Source organism: Anser cygnoides, chromosome 6, assembly GCF_040182565.1.
Source record: "Anser cygnoides isolate HZ-2024a breed goose chromosome 6, Taihu_goose_T2T_genome, whole genome shotgun sequence".
Classification (NCBI taxonomy): Eukaryota; Metazoa; Chordata; class Aves; order Anseriformes; family Anatidae; genus Anser; species Anser cygnoides.
Genome location: NC_089878.1, coordinates 10,388,508 through 10,408,635, shown reverse-complemented (window position 1 = coordinate 10,408,635; position 20,128 = coordinate 10,388,508). Strand labels below are relative to the sequence as shown.

Below are 20,128 nucleotides of genomic sequence, written 5' to 3'. Positions count from 1 at the left end.
AGCAAAGGTTGTTTTTGAAGCGCCTCACTAAATACATTGAGAACAGCACACAGAGATGTATGCTGTGGGTCTTGGCACCCTGATTTGCAGATCACCAGCTTCTGTAGGAATCAGTCCCGGGACCAGAATGTCACCATTGCCAGCTCTCAATCTTGTCCTGATATGCTAGGTTTTTAGTTAAAGCACAGCCACTAATGTTTTTTTCACTTATCTCCTCTCAGACGTGCCCGCAGACGAACTATACTCCCCCTCACAGAAGGACCTTCTCTACACGGATGCTTTATAACGTTACGGGGCACAATGTGGAGACCTACATTCTAGCAACCACCAAAGACTTCCTGCAAAAACGGTACAGCACATGCCTCCAGTCATTCTCTGAACTGCCCATGGCAGGGGTGTTGGAATTAGATGATCTTTAAGGTCCCTTCCAACCCAAACCTAGTTCTTCCAACCCAAACCTAATCAATTCTATGATTCTGAGATTCTGTAACTGCAATGGGAGCACATATAACAGGTATCATACCCCTGTACTCGAAGTGGGGGCAGTGAAGTAAGGGTTTAGCAGGACCCCACTGCTGATGGTCTCTGTGAATCTGGTGGAAGGAGGTAAAATGCACTGCAGTTACAGAGCTAAAGATAAAGGTTTTGTGTAAGTGCTCTGCTCGATCATAGCAGAGAGCACCTAGGGATAAAATGTCAATCACTTGATGGGTTGATGGCTGCATCCACAGATGAGCTGTTGTCTGGCTCAGAAATGTTTAAAAAGAGGAAAATCTGACACAGCCTGTCATGAAGCAAACCCTAGGGAGAGATTCTCCTTCAGGTTTAATTCTCTGAAGAGTCTTGGTGTGTGCTTCACTTAAACAAGTGCATCTGTTCCAAGGAAGTTAGAAGTTGAGTGTTTTCTTGCACCAGGGGGCTGTTGGAGCTATTAGTATGTGGAGTCTGCATCACAGCTGCACAGCATGTCTTGGGGCAAAAATAGCCTGCCATTAAGGTTGTCAAGGAATATGTTCATCTGTCCATTGATTTAACCTGAGCTGCTCAGCTTCTGGAAAAGAAGCAGTCATCTTGTTCCAGTGTGGTGAGGAAGCAGCTCCAAAATGTTTCTCAAATGGAGGCAATTTTGTGACAGTGCCTCTGAGTTTGTTTCCTTTTCTTTCCCCCCAAATAAGGGCTCCTGTAGCTGTGTTGGCATGGCATCATACCACATACTGGGATAAGATTTTCTGTTTCAAGTCAACCAAGAATTAATTAAGGTGATGGTAGCACGCAGCACATGAATGTTTCCAAAGAGTCCATGCTTCTGTACACCAACGGTGGTATTAAAGCTTCTGGTTGAGGATAACAATGCATTTCTTTGTGGGTTTTTCCCTCAGGTATGGTGGCTGGAGCTTCGGGATGCCTTTGACAAAAGATCTCCAGTTTGACATCAAGCCAGTGCCACCCAGCAGAACATTAACTAAGGTAACTGACCTCCATCTGCTAGCTTGTTGTGGCAGGGGAAGTGGGGGATTCAGGAGTGATGTTGACTTTAGTGATATTGCAGAAAATAAAGCGAAAACTCCTGAGATCTGCAGCTTGGCATGGCAGAGATGACTTTCAGTTTATTTCCCTTCCTCTCCCCATTCTTCTTTATTGGTCTGACTTCTCTTGCTAGTAGGAAACAATTTTTCTGCTGTTATAATTTTATTACAGAAAAGTGAAAAGATCAGTTAGTGGCACCTTTATCTCATGAGAGAACGTATGTGCCTTAGCTAGGTCTGCCTTGTATGTTCTGATTTACCCATTTCTCTGTTTCTGCTCAGTGAAAATGTTCTAACACATCAGTGTTAAAAAAAAAATAAAAAAAAATAAAAAACAAGGCTGAAATCTAAGGTAGGAAAGAAACACAAGAGTTTACAAGATTCTCTTGTCTCCTTGGAAAACCTAGTTACCAGTAAGTAGAGTGTTCCTGCAAGAGCTGTGCTGTTTTCAGAGGTGGCCCCAAGAAAAGGTAATTTTGGGGTTTATTCTTTCACTAGTGCTCAGAGCTCTTATAATCAGTTTGCAGACGTTTTCACCCCTCCGATCCTATATCTGAAAGCTCTCGATATTTGCTTATCATGTGTCGGATTTAATACCTGAAACCTTGATAGTGCTGGAGACAGGGCAGGCTTCCAGCCCTCTCTTTCTCTAGCAGTACTTGCTCTGCTAGGGCAAGGAAAATAGTCGTTTAGTGTGTAGAACTTGGGGAGATGCAAAGGGGATGCTGTGGGCTGTGTTTAAGCCTCTGACCTTAATAGCATAAGCCCTCTGTGCTATGAAAGGTAACTTACACCTCTAAACAAAAGGCAAAAAAGAGTTACTGTGAGGGTGGGAATGGCTGTTGCTAAAAGAGAAGGCGGCTATTTTCTGCCCTAAAGCAGTCTTTTCCTTAATGTTTGACTGGTCCAGCCTTCTTTTGGAAGTCACCACTGCTGGTACTCTTAAGATCTGAGCAACTTACTACAGAAAAGAAAATCTGTATGCTTTGTCACATAGCCAGCTAGTGCTTCTTTCTTCTCTCCCAGAAGGCAAATGAAGCTGATGGGACTGCTCACGTTTTAAGTGAAATGTGCTTTTATACTCATTTGGTGCTTGATGTGGTTTAATCATTGGACTTTAACTTGTAGAGCCTTATGAATTCAGATAACAGCTATGGAATGATTCATTTGTGCAAGCAGAACAAACCAAAATGTTATCAGTAACAATTTCTCTCCCAATTTGTTTCAATTTCTCAATTCTGTGCAGGTGTGGTATAATCCCGAAGGTTATCACAGCCTTCCAGCCTATCTGAACAGCTTGAACAACTTCATTCTTCGAGCTAATCTGCCAAAAAATGACTCTTCCAGTTATGGTAGGTGGCCCTTCACATGAACAGACAATTTCTCCCAACTCGGGGAATATCATGGTTGTGTTGAAATCAATGACAGCACTTACCTTGACTTCAGTGAGGCCATTTTTTAAATTCCAAATGATGCAGATTCCTTTAAAAACAGAATTGAAAAACATGAATAAGGCATATTTTATGTGCCTTTGTCAAAGATTCAGGGGAGTTGGACAGGGAAGACCCCAGCTTCTACATAAAATACTTCTTCATCCATCCAAAAAACTGGCAACGGTTGCTATTGGATTTATTGCTTCTCGTTATGGTACTGAAATAGCTGTCTTTTGTTAGGTGCCTGTTAGTTATGCACAGAAAGGCTACTTTAGGTCATCTCCATGGGTGGTTTAGATTAGTTAATTTTAATATTTCACCCTTCTGCTGAGAGCAGCTCGGGATGTGTGGGTATGTGTATGTTTGTCTTTGAGTGTGAATGAGAGAGAGTGAGATTAAGTGAGAAACATCATTTTCAGCTCTATTTTTCCTCTCACGCATGAAGTACACAGATCCCAAGGAGCATTAGTAGCCCATTTGGGCTCATAAGTTCTCATAGTTTCTTCTCAGTAATGCAATGCAGCAACCCCAATTGCTGCTGATAAACCTGGGTACCTTATTTTAGTGTTTGCTGGTTAGCCTACGTTCAGGGTGCAGCACAGGCACGAATATGTTTGTGTATGTACACCTGTCCCTGGGGATGGAGGGGTGCAGGGAGAAGAGGGGACGGTTTTTATGGATGTCATTTTGAGAAGCCTTATACAGAGGTGTATTGGCCCTGACAAGAGTAGCGATTGTGTGCAGAATGCCCCCCCCAGTTGATTTTCTGTGACAAACGGTGCCCTTCCAGCCATGTTGTGGCCATGTCAAGCCCCCCTCATCTCTGATGCCTGCTGTTCCAGGTGACAGTGAGATAGGTGACAGTGTCACTTTGCTCATAAGACTACTCCTCGATGATGTGCCTGAATTTAACGATAAGGGAAAAGGCACCTGCTCTGAAGCCTTCAGTGCCATGCCATGAATCCAAGGCACAGCAGAGTGCCGATTGCAAGTCGAAGCAGCACATCTCTCTTCCCACCTCCACATACTGATGCACTGCGAGTCCCCTCACAACAAGCAAAACCAGCGCCTTGTCTCTACCCCTGTCCTAAAATAAAGGCTTGTGCCTTTGAGATCACACTATGCCCTTGAGGTCAGAAGGTTCAGGCTCTTCAGTATGCACTGCAAAATCACATGGCAAAGCCAGAGCCCCTGCCAGGGTGCAGAGAGAGGAGACCTGAGCCATGTGCTTCCAGCAACAGGCACCTCCCAAAGCAGATGAATTATTAAGCAGTGATGTTCTCCCCATCTCTGTATTCCCAACGCATGTGGTAGTGGGACGAAAGGCTCACATGAACAGTCAGAAAGTTTGCACAGGGGAAGTTTGATACCAGCAAAATAACAATTTTCAGTGGGAGAGAATAGCAGCAGTTTTTATTCTGTCTGTCCTGCTGTGTGTGTGTCTTTTTTTTCTGAACGAAATGCTCAGTAGTAAATGACCAGGCAGATAATTCTCCGCTTCCCACTAATGATCTGATCCATAGAATGGGGAAAATAAAATGAATGGACGAGGATAGCTCCCCTGGGGTAGTGTAAATCCAGTTTGAAATACAATTGAACAGACGGTCCGTGTGGTACGTCCCTGGCAGCTAAATCTATTTGTTTTTGTGACAAATAAATGACAGTTTAAGAAGCATTGAAATGGCCAGATAAAAGTGTGTTGTCGTTTCAGCAGTTTGAAAGAGGTGCCAGTCCTGCTTTAGAGGTTTGACTTAGTGTATATTTTTTTAAAAAATACATGAAGAGCTTTTTACCCTGTCACTAAGCAAGTCATAATAGCTTTTGACTTATGTATATTGTGCTTTCTCTTCTCTCAATCCCAACCAACAAAAAAGAGAAAGCATTGAAATGGAAATTCCGACTTCTAGCCTAAGCTTCAGCAAAGGAAAATGGCTTTATAGTAGAGCATTAACAGATTAGACAGACGGTATCTTTTTCTCTCCCTCTTTTAGAGAAGGGAAACATTTCCTGACTGTTTATGGGGTTTTATCAGCAGCCCAAGATTTTAATTTCATTTTGCTCGCTTATGACAAGGCTGAGGATTTTTTTCCCCTTGGAAATGAATTTCCTAGGAAATCCTCCCTTGCAGATTTATTTGCTCAGTATGGCAGTTGGTCACCTAAAACCACAGTTTCCTCCTTGCTGGCCCCCGAGTCAGAGTGTTCCTTCTTCAGGAAAATAGCCCAAAATTGTCCTTCCTTTTACAGCTGCCCAAAGTCAGGCACTAAGGAGCTTACATTTCAGAGGTGCTGTGTGCTAGCAAATCTCTTTGCATTTAATAGCAGCCAGAGGTTCTCCAGCACCTGCTGAGAACTGAGGCATTTATTCAGGTGCCTAAGTCCAGGTGGAGAACCTCATTTTTGGGCACAAACTTGACCTAAACCCTTTCTTGGTTGCTGGAGCCGTAGAGACTGAGCTGTCATTTTGGGGTGACCAAGGCACTGACCTTCACTGGAGGTTGGAACTGCCCCACCAGAGTCCCCCAGGTTACTCCTCCTGTTAAAAAAACCTCTGGTTTTATGGGCACAAATTGCCCCTGAACAAAGCAATGTTCACTAGTTCCTTTGAACAAAATGCTCTGGTTTTGGTTTTGGCTTTTTGACTGCATGAGACAATTGTTCAGAATTAACTCATTGTCAAACTGGGGACAAAGGTGTCTGCAGCTTACTTGGGTTAATGCTAGCTTCTCAACAGATCCCCGTATAGGTAAAAACATATAATATAGGAAGATAATAGCTGTGGGGAAAGGCAGTAGGGAATGATTTGTTTCTCATGATAAAATAAAAGATGAAATGCAGTGAAATCATCAAGCAGCAGCTTTCAAATGAAACGTATTCACCAATTTTGAATGCATCAGTGTTGAAGAATCTAACCTAAAATACATGGGCCCACAAACACGTGGCTAATTTTAGGTGTAGGAGTGCTCTTGCTGAAGTGAGTGATACAGCCTTTAAGGCTGGACAGATGCAGAAACGAGGCCTAGGGTTTGAATTTCACAGCTGCTGAGCAGCAACATGAAGTCGTAGGAAAAATGGGGACATTCAAAATCCTGCCCAAGGTCACACCAAGACGATAGAGCAAGAACAACTTTTGGTCTGCTTTTCTTCTCTACTTAGTTTTCTGTATTACTGCCAATCTCAAGAGCTGGGGAAAGAAACTTTAAGCTAGCTACATTTTAAATTTATTTTCTTTTTGTTTCTTTTTAGGTATTTTCTTATCAGCTCACCCATATCCTGGAGGACAGAGTCAAGAACAAGTAATGTAAGAAGATTCATTTGGCCGATGCCTGAATTGTTTAGCTTCAAAAGAAGCAAACCAGTTTCTTGAAAACCATAAAGCAGCCAAAATTACTAAATATCTCCCTCCAAATGTGGAAACTGTTCCCATCCTTGCCTTCATTACCTTTATGCATGAGTAGGATCCTGGATGCCACAGCACTGATGATTCCCGTTAGGGTATTTTTGCAGGATCCCATTTAAATCTGGAGGTCACAGTTACAGTATCACATCGTTGTGCTTCAGCATAATATTAATTACATAATTTTCCTTTTGGCCTTTCCAATCAATGCTGTGGCTGTCTTGACTCAGTGTTGTGAGTCCTTTTTTGCTAGGCGTAATAATAAACACTAGCAAAAGACACTGGCACCCCATCAGGCCCTTTTAGTTTCTGAGCTCTAACAATGTGATGAGGGATGTCTACCACTTTGACTCATGATATACATCTTTCTCTGCTTTCTCCCCAGGCTCAACAGCTTACTCGATATCATAGTTTCAATGTCAGTTCTGGTTGGCTACTCTATCACAACCGCAAGCTTTGTGCTATATGTGGTGAAAGAACATCAAACCAAAGCCAAGCAACTGCAGCATATTTCAGGCCTTGGGATGACAAGCTACTGGGTGACTAACTTCGTTTATGATCTGGTAAATAATTCACGTTCTTAAACGCATCAAGAGTAGCATTCAGCAGCAGGAGGGGAAAAATGTTCTTTATTTAAAGTTGGTTGCCTAGACTTATTAATATTATCACTACCAAGTGTGTTATGTAGTAATTGTTCTCAAAGGCATTGAAGACAATTAAATGTGAACCGCAACACTGGATTTTGCTAAGCAAAGGCATTCCTTCTCTCTCGAGTGTATGCAAAACACTCAGCACATTTATACAAGAGCAGCACAGAACAGGCCAGAGCTTGATTTCAATTTTAGCATGCAAGCAGCAAGCTGCTTTTTGGTTAGCTTGCAGGGCTAGATGAGTTGTCATGCAGGCTTTATGCATCTCGGGTAAGGATTTGGGGCTCGAGGCTACAGCCATTTTGGAAACCCTGGGACCACAGGGTGTGACATTAGCAGACATCTCACAGCTGACAGTCCTCTGTTGGGCAAAAATCCATTGCTGGGTTGAATGCTCTCTTCAAGATTATCTGTTATAAAGGTTTTTTAAGCCAAGAAGAGCTACTAATGCAGCTCTGTGCCTTCCAGGATGTGAGCAAGTGGCTTTCTACAGTGCTGCACTGCGCTGTATAGATTTACCACCCTGTTCCTATAGATAGTTGAGCTCCCCAGCTCTGTGCTGCATTATGTGGTGTAGGCATGCTCTTGTACTGCCTGAAGTTTAGTCTCCTCATGGTAAAGAGGGTTAATAGCACTGCTGGAAAGCATCGCTAAGAAGATAAATATGCACAGTGTCTGTAGACTAAAGTGCTTTGTGTCTTATGAATTACCTTCAGTGCACGATGTCAAACCCTCACATAGCTAGAAATCTGCAAGTGCAGACTGTCTCTGCTCTGGAGTTTTGGCACTGCCACCTGTGCTGTAATGGTGACCAGCTCCACATATCCCATGGGTTTCCATCAGTGCATTTTTCTAGCGCCTAAAATCCCAGCAATAACATCAGATCCTGAAAATAGGAATTCTGCAAGGGTATCTGGGTGGCCAGCCCCTCTCTGATGCAGTGAGGGCTAAGGCCTGAAATCCTCTGGCTAATGTGAGCTGTGGCCTCAGTCTGGCTTGGCACAGCATCCCTGAGCCATGGCACGGGGGCTGGAGAATGGGGCAGATGGTGTTTCTGTTTGCCCAGTCCAAGCCCTTGCTCCAGCACTGCATATTTGTAAATCAGCCTGTGGAAAAATCCCCAGAATCTTTGCCACAATCATTATTCAGTGGGCTGCAACTAATCCAGCACTCCCCACCAGTCAATTCTTTTAAATCACAAAACTGAGGAAGAGAGGAACCTCTCAAGGCAGATGCATGGTAGGCGATAGCTTGACACAACGTTATGGAGACCAGATTTATAGAAAGCAATGAACTGCAAGGCTAACAGAAACCCCAAAGGGTATTTTTTTTTAATTTTATTTTTTATTTTTTTTACATTTAGCCTATTCAAAGTGGCTTTGCAGGATTCATATGGAAGACTCCCTAGGGTTTCAGGAGGACTGAGACCCCCCAAATGTGTTTGATTTCTCCTAGAAAACCTAAGCAGCAATGGTGGGAACAAATTCAGACTTTGCTGCTTTCATATCGTTCTAGAAAAATGCATAAGAATTACCATCCTAATAACATCATTTTAATATCATTTTACAGGTGCTTTTTATGGTCCCTATTGGACTCTCAGTAGGAGTTATTTCATCTTTCCAGATACCAGCTTTCTGCAACAACAATAACTTACTGGCAGTATTTCTTCTGCTGCTACTCTTTGGGTAAGTGTGAAGCTATTTAAATATCAGAGTGAGGAACTGGATATTGCAGGCTGCTGTGATTTGGGACTCAACAGAGGAATATGTGGGCTTTCTTCTTCAGTGTTCACTTCAGAAGTGGTGACTCCTTCCAGGAACAGTGAGCTAAGCTATTGTCATACCTGCTTTATTCAAAGCAAAATCTGTGTGAGGGTACAAAATATGCAAGTTCACAGTGATAGCCTGGGCTGCAAGCATGTATTTACTGAGCAAAGTTTGATACAGAAACATTTCAAAATCAACAAGGGAATGAAAAACACAGGAAAATTCAAGAAAAGTTAGAAAAATGGTCTCCCTGGCTTTAAATCCCCCAGGCCTTGTCTGTCTGCTTTCAATCAGGGCTACATGTTCAAAGCCTCTGTCATAAACTTCTCCAAATTCTAACAGATACGAAGACATTTTTCCTCCCTTACAATCCTGTAATATGGAAAGCTAGTTACATACCAAGACAGTTATGTTGTCTGAGATCTTTACTTGTTGGTTTTCAATTGCTCTTTTAATCACTGGAGTATTCTTTGTGCTGTTGGCAATTTATAGATATGCAACGTTTTCATGGATGTACCTGCTGGCTGGGTTCTTCAAAGAGACAGGAATGGCCTTCATCGTTTATGTCTGCGTCAACTTGTTCTTTGGCATCAACACCATAATCACGCACTCAGTTGTGTTTCTGCTCTCCCAGGAAAAGGCCACAGACCAGGTAGGATCCCTGCTATTAGCAAGCCCTGAGCAGAATGACAGGACACTTCTTGTTGAGTTTGGTGGGTTTGATCGTGTCCTAAGCAGGTTCCTGGCTGGTTTCTAGATATGTAATGTAGTCCAAGCAGAGGACGTTAGTTGCAGGACTTTGTGGGCTTCCCTGTAGACAGGACATGAATCAAATTGGAATCCTGCTTGTCTGTGTAAATCTGCTCCCCCAGCTAAGATGGACAGGATGGTGTCAGAGGGAAGAATATAAAAAGAGAGGTCAAAAACTGCCCGTGCAGAGAAGGGCAGGAAGTGGGCATGGATGTTTGATACGAGGTTGACAGGAACTTCAACCATTGCTAAGTTCTTGCCGTACAAACTAGAGAGTGATGACTAGATTTGATTGCCCTGAGTGTGAAGTGTGCTGCATTAAGCCCAGCACCAGCTGTCTGTCAGCTAGATCTGTAATGCAATCTTCTCCCTGCAAGGATGAAAAATGACTCTGAGACAGTGATGATTCCCTAAAGTCAAGCCTTTTCTTAAATAGAGATATCCCTAGGAATCGGTGGGATAAAAACGTAAAATGTACACCTTATATCTAGATGTTGTTTTTTTTTTTCTTTTACATAAATTGCAATTGCTTTGTAAAACAATAGCTGCAGTGGATTTTGCTCTCTAGGTGGATAGCGCTTGCTAAGCAACCCCCTGGATTTTAGGGATGTAAGAATATAATCTGGTTTTATCTCTCTGTTCTCCAGAGGCAGGGAGTCAGCCTCTCCCCATGCTAATTTACTGCCTCTCCACTTTGCAGCATGTACTAATCCTTTCTTCTGCTAGAGATGTACCAAATCTCTGCATATGAGAGTGCGTAACTGTTAGGCCGTGCACTTGGCTCTTTTGCCATGAATTAACTGGAAAAGCCCTTTTATGTCTATTAGTGCCAAATCTTGTGTTTTATGGAGATGTTTTTCCAAGAAAACCAGATAGGGCAGCTCTCCAGAGGAGCGAGACTGGGGAACAGTCCATGCTCTGCAGTGGGTTGGTGCAGCAACAGTAATTTTGGGCACTGCAGCTCCGTTGCAGGACTCAGCTCTGGCTCACGGGTGGGTTTCTGGCTGCTTGCGTGCACCGGGTGAGGTGGCTGCTCCAGGAACTGGATGCTGCTTACTATGGGTGATCACAGCCTCTTGACTTCTCTGACCTTGTGTCTGTGAAACAAGCTGTCTCCAGAGCTCTTTGCTCTCAATTTATCTCTGCTCTGAGACACAAGCAAATCCCAATGTAATTGTTACACTTCAGTCACACAGTGAAACCTGTGAATTTATTCTATGAATAAAGACAGTGACTCTGCTGTTTTTTCTTTTTTGTTTTGTTTTGTTTTGTTTTATTTTTTCTCCAGGGCTTGCATGATCTTGCTGAAAACTTAAGGCATGTGTTCCTTCTGTTCCCACAATTTTGCTTTGGCTATGGCCTGATTGAACTGTCGCAGGATCAGGCGCTGCTGGGCTTCTTAAAAGCCTACGGAGTGGACTACCCTGACAAAACCTTTGAGCTGGACAAGACCACATCCAAGCTGTTTGCCATGTTTATCCAGGGCACTGTGTTTTTTGCCATTCGTCTGACAGTTCACGACAGGTTGATTCAGAAGGTCTGGAACAACGTACTACAGTAAGTAACATCTGGAGTCTCGCAGTGAGAATGGACCGAGCCAGTGCTCAGTGGTTCTGTTCTGGGCTCTTGTGCCATCGTTGTTGATTATTCAGCCCATAAATTTCCGAGATGCTCTGCAAACACAGAATAAGTTTTCTCTGACACAGTGATAAACTAAGAGAGGTATAGGTTACTGGAGTCCTTTCCTAGTCCCTGCTGGCTCAGGGACTGAGCCCCCGTTTCAGGGCTCTGGCTTTGGTGAGCTGATGTTCAGCTCGTTGGTGAGAGGAGTGAGTCCACTGAGATCCTCCTCAGTTTGAATCTCCCCATCTTTTTCCAGTGAGGAGCGAGAACCTGTTCCCTGCACCATGAGTGTGGCCACAAGGCAGGACCTGCTCCAGCTCAGAATATTTCCTGAATGAGAGAAAAAATGAGGCAGAAAGAGAACACACTTTTTTTTCTTTCTTTTTTTTTTATGCCTTAGAGGGAGCAAATAGAATAGAAACTGCATACCTGTGTGTATTTGCATGCTCTGGGGTCTCGCAGGACGGCTCCTCAGTATCCCAAACACACAGACCCCTACTGTCTGTGATTTCCAGAGGGTAATGGCCCCTGTTCCCTCCACATAGGTACCTGTTTGATAGAGTGCATGGCAAAGCACTGCTTCTGCTGCCTGTGACTGACGAGGACGGGGATGTCCAGGCAGAGAGGAACCGGGTAGAGTCCGGCAAAGCTGACTTCGACGTGGTGCAGCTCCAGAACCTCACAAAGATCTACCACCTTCCCCACAAACGCATTGTGGCTGTGAAAAACATCAGCCTGGGGATTCCAGCTGGAGAGGTAAGCCAAGGGGAAAGGCTACAGGGGGGACACTGGGACAGATCCAAAGTCCCACCATCATCTTCTCTCCCAGTCCTTGCCACTGTCCCAGTACTAATGGAATGGTTTGCTTTGCTCTGACTTCTTTCTTTCTTCCTTCCTTCACCTTGCACTTACTATATATTAATTCTTGGAGTTCCAGTAGCAACTAAAGGCTCCTGGTAGATTTGGGACACCAAGCACCAAGCTGAAGGCCCTAGAAACAGGAACAGGATGAGACAGTGTGGGGCTATAGTTAGAGCAAATTGTCTGTATGTTGTGTTTGCAAAGCACCTAGCACAGCGTGGTCTTGGAGGGATCACTGTGGCTTGCCAAACTTAAATGAAGACAGCAGCATTTTGCCAGTTGCAATTCTTCATCTAAACCAAACTGCATGTGAGACAGTGAGTCAGGGTTATCTGCTTGTGTTTGCCCATCAGAGAAAGCAAAATCACTTCAGCTGTACACGCATTTCCATGAATCAGGACTTTAAAGAGAAAAACATTCTTCAGTCACATCAGTTCAGTTACCTATAAAAACACTGACTTAGGAGAAAAGAAAAGACAGGAGCACATGGAACATTATCTGAGACCCATAGGAAAATGTACGGGGCCTCTGGAGGACAGATCCTATCTCAGGCTGTTCACCTGACTAGTGGGGAAGCTTGGAAATAATCCTGGGTATCGCTGAGCTACGGGGCACGTGAAAGAATTCAGGGTGCTGGGCAGGAGGACAGCAGCTTCACATGGGCAGTGTGGCCACTGTTCTTTCTGGCAGAGGATTTCTCCAAACCACAACAGGCATCGAGGCTTCTAACTCCTGGCAAAAGTCATCCCAGTGCTGGTGGGGCTTGGGGTGCCATTCCTCACTGATCACTGCAGGCTGTGCACAGACACTGTCCCTGAGTGGAGCTCGAGGTGGGGATGAGCTCTGGATGGATGCTGGGCCTCTGGACAGGGCCCAGCACACGAGGGTTTTCAGATCAGCTGGTCTGTGTTAATGATATCAAAATAACAGTAATTATCAGCACAATGGTTATTGCTTATGCGACACACAACTGCATATCTCCAACCTCAGCAATAAAACATGGATTTTAGCATGAGATACTGAACTGCACTACAGGGAGCCAGTTCTTAATCTTATTAATGTAGTGCATTAGTGAGATTATTTGAAGAAAATCTTGTGTCGCATTAAGGTTTTACCAATGACAGGACAAACCTCACTCACCTCATCCCTATGAATAGCTCTGTTGCTGTCAATGGGATGTTTTGCGCAAATGAGATGATCAGGATTTGGCCTGTCAGATGAGTTCGCTGCAAAAATGCACCTTGCAGTAAAAGGAACGACTCTATTAGAGACACGTCCTTGATTCTTCACCATATTAAACAAACGATCCTAATAAAAGCTGCGGTATATTGTACCATAAACAACCTCCATTATAACGTTCGTACGCTCCGAGTATCTCTGCCTCTCTTGCAATTCATCTTGCTCAAGGGTCCAAAGGAAAGAAGTGACAAGCTGCACTGAGCGCTCGTCTCAGTGCAATATTTCTGCATTATAAATACAGCATGGTTACGTTTCTACCTTTCTTTCCCACAACCCAGTGCTTCGGCTTGCTTGGTGTGAACGGAGCTGGGAAGACGACCATCTTTAAGATGCTGACAGGTGATATCGGAGCATCCAGCGGCAGGTTGCAGGTCCAGGATCACTCTGGGTATGGAGATGTGATTTCAGGGGAAGGCGCGTGAGCAGATCAGCCTGGAAACAGTTTATAAGGCTGGATGGCAAAGAAAAAAAAAAGTCTGAAACAAAACCAAACATTCAAGGCAGAGCAAAAATGAATAAGGCAGGGAGCTTAATGCTTTGAAGATGGCATACTTGCTTCCTTACCATTTGCATTTTGCTGTCATACCTCTGCTGTTCTCAGTGGTGTTTCTTCCACTTCATTCCATTCATTCCATCTAGATCCTCAGATCTTCCACTTCTGGAGACCAGAAGGACTCATCTCTAAGCACTGTTTAACAGGAGTGGGCCTGGTGGCAGCTATGCTATCCGAAGGGCTGATGGTAATTGGAGACTTAAGTACTAGACACTGTGGTTCACAGATACAGCTCTTCCTTTGCAGAACTGAGGGCCTGAAAGCTGAAAGTCTGCAAATTCATAGCATTTCTCTTCCAGGGCTGGGGAGGAGGTAGGAAGCAGGAGAAAAGGTTTTTATCTCTGCTATCTGATTCCAAAGTGCATTAGCAATTCAGTGTGTTTAAACTGACTTGCTGACTTCCTTACACAGGTCCTTGAATGACATCAGCGAGGCACACTGGTCGTTGTTTGGCTACTGTCCTCAGGAAGATGCCCTGGATGACCTGCTGACAGTGGAAGAGCACATGTATTATTATGCTAGGCTCCACAGCATCCCAGAGAGAGAGATCAAAGGAGTGAGTAACACTAGGGCTTGACTTAAAGCATTTTCTTGTTATTGAGAGCCTTTCCATTGACTTAATTAGTATTTCACTGTAGGTGTGTGTGTGGTAATTCCTGGGCACTGTTGTTCTCTTCTGCCTGTAGATCGTACTCCAGCTTCTCCACAGGCTGAATTTGATGGCCTACAAAGACCGAGTCACCTCTATGTGCAGTTATGGCACCAACAGGAAGTTGTCAACTGCCCTGGCTCTCATTGGGAATCCATCTATTCTGTTGCTGGTGAGAAATGGGAGCCTTGTTGGGTGGAATTGAGCAGATTCCGCTGGCAGCGGAACCTGAGCAGTCTAATGAAACCTTCTTAGACATGGCCTGCAGGACATTCCTCAATGTCCATATGGAATAAATTAGCCTTACAACATGTGCATCCAAGGAAAGTTTAGATTCCAGCAAGCACCCACATTTTCTCTGAGCGTATCAGAGAGTGGTGAGTCTGTCAGTTTCTGTTAGAATCTTTTAGAGGTCAAAAATAGGCCCTCTGTTTGCCAGTTAAATTTTCCTTGTTCCCAGCTCTTTCTCATTTTTGTGTATTGACTACCTTGTGTAGTCTTGCAAGAAAAGCAGCATCCAAAGCTGCAAATAAATAGGAGAGCAAAGGAGCAACTTTCAAGGTTAGAACATAAAACAGTTTTTTCTAGATTTGGCTTCCCCTTTTTTCTTTCACTTCAAACTTTCCACTTCTTCCATGAGGTATGCTATTGCTGAAATACATTTTTTTTGTGCAGTTTGTTACTTGTTGTGTTTTGGATGTGTGCAGTGCTCTTTGGGCAGGTTTCCCAGTGTTAAACTTGTTGCCTAAGTGGACTTAAACCTCCCTTGCTCAAACACATATCCAGCCCTACACTTCTGCCTTTACTTCTGACCACACAAGCCCCTCAGCTGCTTTTGCAACATGTAAAATCTCAATAAAAAGAGAAGCTGGGGAAATTTCCTCCATACTGACTGCTACATGAACCCGAGCTGTTTTTCTTCCTCATATAATGCATTACCCATAACAACAATTTGGTGATGGAAAGTTGGCTATCAATTTTATCAGCAATGCATGAAACAGGAGACAATATATTGTCTTTCATCTCTGGCTTATTGTATATGTAACTGGAGAAATGCAAGACTTGCTTCATCAGGTTGATCTTGGTGTTACCACAGGCACTCAGTTCCTATAAAGAGTCCGATGGGGGCTTGGGAGTTTCCCCCGCAGTCACCAGGGGAGCTGGGCAGCTCCCAAGGGCAGTGAGGATGGAAGTCTTAAGCTGACTTGCTTTTGCATGAAGGAAGCCTGGGATGTGTCAGTCATAACCATAATGCAGTTCAGGAGTATCCTTCTCCCTGATTTGTACCGCTGGCAGCTCACCTGGGGGTCCTTATCAGCAAATGTAACACTAATGATGAAGCTAAAAATAGGACAAGCCTTGGGAAGATAAGATTTTGAGTGCATTACATTTAGTCCTTCTTTCCCAATAGGATGAACCAAGCTCTGGAATGGATCCAAATGCTAAACGCCACCTTTGGAAAATCATCAGTGAGGAAGTGCAGAACAAATGCTCAGTGATACTCACGTCCCACAGGTAGGGGTTTTTTGGCTTTCTTTCCAGTTTCAGGGTCTTCAGGAGGCGTGGAGAGGTCCATCCTCCAGAATTTTGATTGCTTCTTGCAGAATTTCAGGGCGCTGAGCTGTAACAGGTTTGGGGTTTTGCTGGGGCTGAATGGGGGTGCCCACGTAGACTCACAGCACTTCAGTACTCTAGGGAAAATGCAGTAATGTTCTCTGATCGCCAAAGTAACTATTTTCTTTATGCCTTCTTGATGATTTATTCGACTTTCTTTGTTGTTTTTTCAGCATGGAAGAATGTGAAGCCCTCTGTACCAGGCTGGCTATTATGGTGAACGGGAGTTTTCAGTGCATTGGCTCTTTGCAGCATATCAAGAGCAGGTCAGTAAAGTGTACCAATTTCACTTCTACTGATTGGCATGTGGAGTTACTAGCACACAGCTTTGAGGGCTCTGGACATCAGACCTTTGTTAACAGGGCATCAAAATAAGCAATTTTCTATTTTATGTTCCCTACTACACCATTGAAATTCTGTTAACTAATGCGCTTTCTGCTCTCTCACAGCCTTTTTTTCCAAGAGATGTGTTCCCCAAAGTAATCTGTTTACTGCTGAAAATGTAAAATGCATGTTGGGGTTGAGCTTTGATTTCGTTAGTTATCACAATAGCTCAGTTTCTTATTGAGATTCACTCCAGGTTAACAACCCTGACCCCATTCAAGCTGCACTCTGCCTGCATTAGATTTTCCCAAAGAGGCTGTGCAGCACTCTCAAAGGATTTTCTTTATCTGTTTCTCTTTCCTACTGTGTTAATTGTGATTTTCTTTCTCCCCTAGGTTTGGAAGAGGATTCACTGTGAAGATGCACTTAAATAGCAACACAGTTAGCACGGAGACACTGACACAATTCATGAAGTCACACTTTCCAAATACATGCCTGAAGGTAAGCAGGACAACTGCATTCAGGGGATGCCCTCCCATCCTTTCCATTTTAACCAAGAGTATCTTTGCAAGGAAGACATCTTGCAACACGCAGTACACAGAGATCCATGCTCTTAAAGTCTAAGGGATTCACACACTTGTTACAGCTCCCAACAGCATCGCCCAAGGGCTGGAGCATCCAGGTTCCTTGATGGCTTGAGTAATCTCAGCCAGACAGCTATAGTGATTCTGTAAGGCAGCTGCAAGGTGACCCTCTGCCCCTGTGAGTTGTCCCACTGAAGCCTGACTGCATGGAGGAAATGCACTTTATATTCAGTGGGTAATGAGATGGTCAAGTGCTTCCAGTAACTGAATAACTGTAAAACCAGATCACTGAGTCACAAATCCTGTCCATAACCCAATCTTTGCATTAATGACAACAGCAAACTTAGAGTTGGGAATGCTATGGTGACCCTCAAGCTTCCAGTTCTGGTGAAGCATCTCCCAGTCACAAAATTACAAGAACTCCCAATAGGGAAACACTGGTCACTAGCAGGCCATAATATTCCTCACCTTTGGGAACCAGAAGGACAGAACACATCTTCTGTCCCTTCGTTCTCCCATTGTCTGGCTCCTCTGTGCTTCCATCTTCATCCAGACAGCCATCAAATCTGTCTGCTCTTCACAGGTAGCAACCTCTTAACTCTACCCCATCGTTCCTGTTCCCGCAGGATCGGCATTTCAACATGGTGGAGTACCACGTTCCAGTCTCTGCAGGAGGGGTAGCAAATATATTTGATCTCCTGGAAGCCAGCAAAGAAGCCTTTAAAATCAGGCACTTCTCAGTGAGTCAAACAACACTAGAGGAGGTAAGGAATTAAAGATGTGTGGCCATCCGTTTAAAACTGTTAACAGGGGAGTAGACTGATGGTTACACATAATGGACTGCTGCACACAATAGACTACGTTTTGAAAGGGATTTCCATCTATATTCCTCCTGGGGATACTTTATCAGTGCTACTGCCTCCAGATACCTGTGCTGGTGCTAGGAAATTGCACATAGAAAGCCGCCTGTAGCATAAAGGATCTGTTCTTCCCTCTGCCAATGCTGATTTCAGCAGTCTTGTGAGCATGGATGAATAGCAGGATTATGAATCACCCCAGAACTCCATGCTAGGCCTTGTGATAGCAGATTTTTACCACCAGTCATGGAAATTTGCTTGATTTTGCCCTTTCTTGTACTGTATTTGACCGCAAGTTCATTTTCCCTTGGAAGAACATTGCCACTGCCATCAAAATCTTGTAGGAAGTGTCTCAGCTGAAGGGGTGCCATAAGCACCTACCCAGAACAAACCATTCTGTTGAGCATCAGCATCTGATATATTCGGTCTGCCCCAGAGACAGGAGCAAAACTGCAAGCCCTGTAATCCTATAAATTGTCGAACAGAGATCTGGGGGAGGAGGGAAGGAGGTCCTTGATATTGTTTTAATAAGGGGCCATGGTTGTGAGAGAAATGGGCCGACAAACAGCAGAAAGCCCTGAGTCGTGTTTTGTGGGAGGACAGCATGGATTTGTGTGTATGCAAATGTGATTGCAGATAGTGTTCCAGTAAGAATATTTTATGTATTCATTAGGTGCTGTTCAAACGGAGACTGTTATGTGTGATTATGTATACCTATCTATATCATATGCAGCTGTGCATGCATGGATGTCAATTATATATAGACAGATGGGTTTATAAAGTAATAATATAGATGTATTACGCTGTGATCAAAACCAACTACCACACAGGGGTATTATCTCACTAGTACTTTGGAAACATGAGCTGCAGGACAATTAGGTTTTGCACAGGAACACCTACCTCTGCATCCCCGGGTGTCCATTCAGCAGTAGAGGAGCGTGCATCCATTTATTTACATTAGGCCATAGAAGCCCAACTTCTGCAATTCTCAAATCCAGTGTGAATCCCTTCCCGAGCACTCTCTCCAGGCTCACAGTCAAATGAACAACCATTCCCCTTTTTTATTCATTCGTATTATGAATTTCTTACGCTGTCACATACTGAATGTTTCCCTTTAAACTTCTAGGTTTTCATCAACTTTGCCAAAGATCAAGCAGATCCTGATGGTGTGGATGTAGCTCCCGATGTGACATCAGACAGCTCTGACACATGCAGCCAAGCCAGCACCCTCAGCTCCGTCTATTGAAGAGGCCCAACCACGAGGGATCGCAGAAGCTGGGGAAAAAAACTGACATGACCCCTCAGGGTTCTTTCAGTTTCTTCCTGTTTTCCACGATTCCAGGATGGCAGGCATACAAAGTCACATTTTCTTAAAGTACTTTTAAAATATGCACGTATTTTGTTACTAGGAACACAGTAGGCACTTAAGACTAGCATTTGGTTACGAGTCAGATTGGTCTTTCCACAGCTGTTGGTTTTTGGTCCCCAGTTGTTGTCTGATGACTTTTATACCTGTGAGCACTTAGTTAGCATCACCAGCTCCTGCTGGTCACGGCTGTTCGCTTACAGCCGAAATGGCCGTGGCAGAGCAGAGGAGCTGTTGGCAGTGCAGGCTGTTTGACAAAAAAGCAGCCCTGTGGCTGCCCTCTGAAAGCCCACACTCCCCCCCTTGCTCTGCAGCAGACTTCCTGGAGGACGGAAAGTTGCTCGGTTGTGACAGGTTCCCCACCTGTGAAGTAGGGTTCCTGGCGCTGCCCTACCTCACAGGGGTGTTGTGAGGATGTAGGTGTTGTGTACTGCGAGTTGCGTATGCCTTTGGTGGGGCCATCTTCGGTACTGACATAGAGCTTATCTGCATGTGTGGGTTATGGCAGTACAAATATAACTCTTTTAGAAGTCACTGCTTCCCCTGGTGTCTTGCTGTGCTTTATTACAGCTCCTTGTAATACCTAGGGCAAGTCCTCAGCTCCCAGGCAGTTCTTGGCTCTTGGTACCCCATGGAAGGTCTCTACCCCAAGCAGCTTCCTTGTCCTTTTGGCTGGTGGCCAGGGCTCCTTCATTACAGCAGAAGAAGAACAGAAGCAGCACTATTTCCTGAATCCTTTTGTATGGAGATGTTTGCTTCAGAAGGTCACATTTCCCCGAGCAAAGTAGAAGCCACGAGAAGCAGCCTTGCTCAGAAATCTGTGCATCTGCCCCTCTGACAGCCTCCCTCTCATGAGGCTCTGCCTCTCTGCTTCCATTTTGGTGACCCTCCTCACCACCGCCGTTGTGGCCGTCCCAGTAGCTCAGCGGCTGTTTTC

General features: G+C 44.3%; 1 protein-coding gene across 4 annotated transcripts in view; it reads left to right on the top strand.

Moving 5' to 3' along the window:
• ABCA12 (ATP binding cassette subfamily A member 12) overlaps positions 1 to 19,730 on the top strand; it is a 111,614-nt gene extending 91,884 nt beyond the window's left edge. For all 4 annotated transcript variants that reach the window (XM_066999642.1, XM_066999644.1, XM_066999643.1 and 1 more), the window contains 17 exons: positions 222 to 349; positions 1,380 to 1,467; positions 2,773 to 2,878; positions 6,205 to 6,259; positions 6,741 to 6,918; positions 8,575 to 8,690; positions 9,264 to 9,423; positions 10,810 to 11,078; positions 11,690 to 11,900; positions 13,523 to 13,632; positions 14,209 to 14,353; positions 14,484 to 14,618; positions 15,858 to 15,961; positions 16,234 to 16,326; positions 16,780 to 16,885; positions 17,595 to 17,732; positions 18,952 to 19,730. In XM_066999642.1, the coding sequence (XP_066855743.1) occupies positions 222 to 349; positions 1,380 to 1,467; positions 2,773 to 2,878; positions 6,205 to 6,259; positions 6,741 to 6,918; positions 8,575 to 8,690; positions 9,264 to 9,423; positions 10,810 to 11,078; positions 11,690 to 11,900; positions 13,523 to 13,632; positions 14,209 to 14,353; positions 14,484 to 14,618; positions 15,858 to 15,961; positions 16,234 to 16,326; positions 16,780 to 16,885; positions 17,595 to 17,732; positions 18,952 to 19,071 (2,262 nt within the window). In that variant the 3' untranslated portion in view covers positions 19,072 to 19,730. The remainder of the gene's footprint in view (positions 1 to 221; positions 350 to 1,379; positions 1,468 to 2,772; positions 2,879 to 6,204; positions 6,260 to 6,740; positions 6,919 to 8,574; positions 8,691 to 9,263; positions 9,424 to 10,809; positions 11,079 to 11,689; positions 11,901 to 13,522; positions 13,633 to 14,208; positions 14,354 to 14,483; positions 14,619 to 15,857; positions 15,962 to 16,233; positions 16,327 to 16,779; positions 16,886 to 17,594; positions 17,733 to 18,951) is intronic.
• The last annotated feature ends 398 nt before the right edge of the window (positions 19,731 to 20,128 follow it).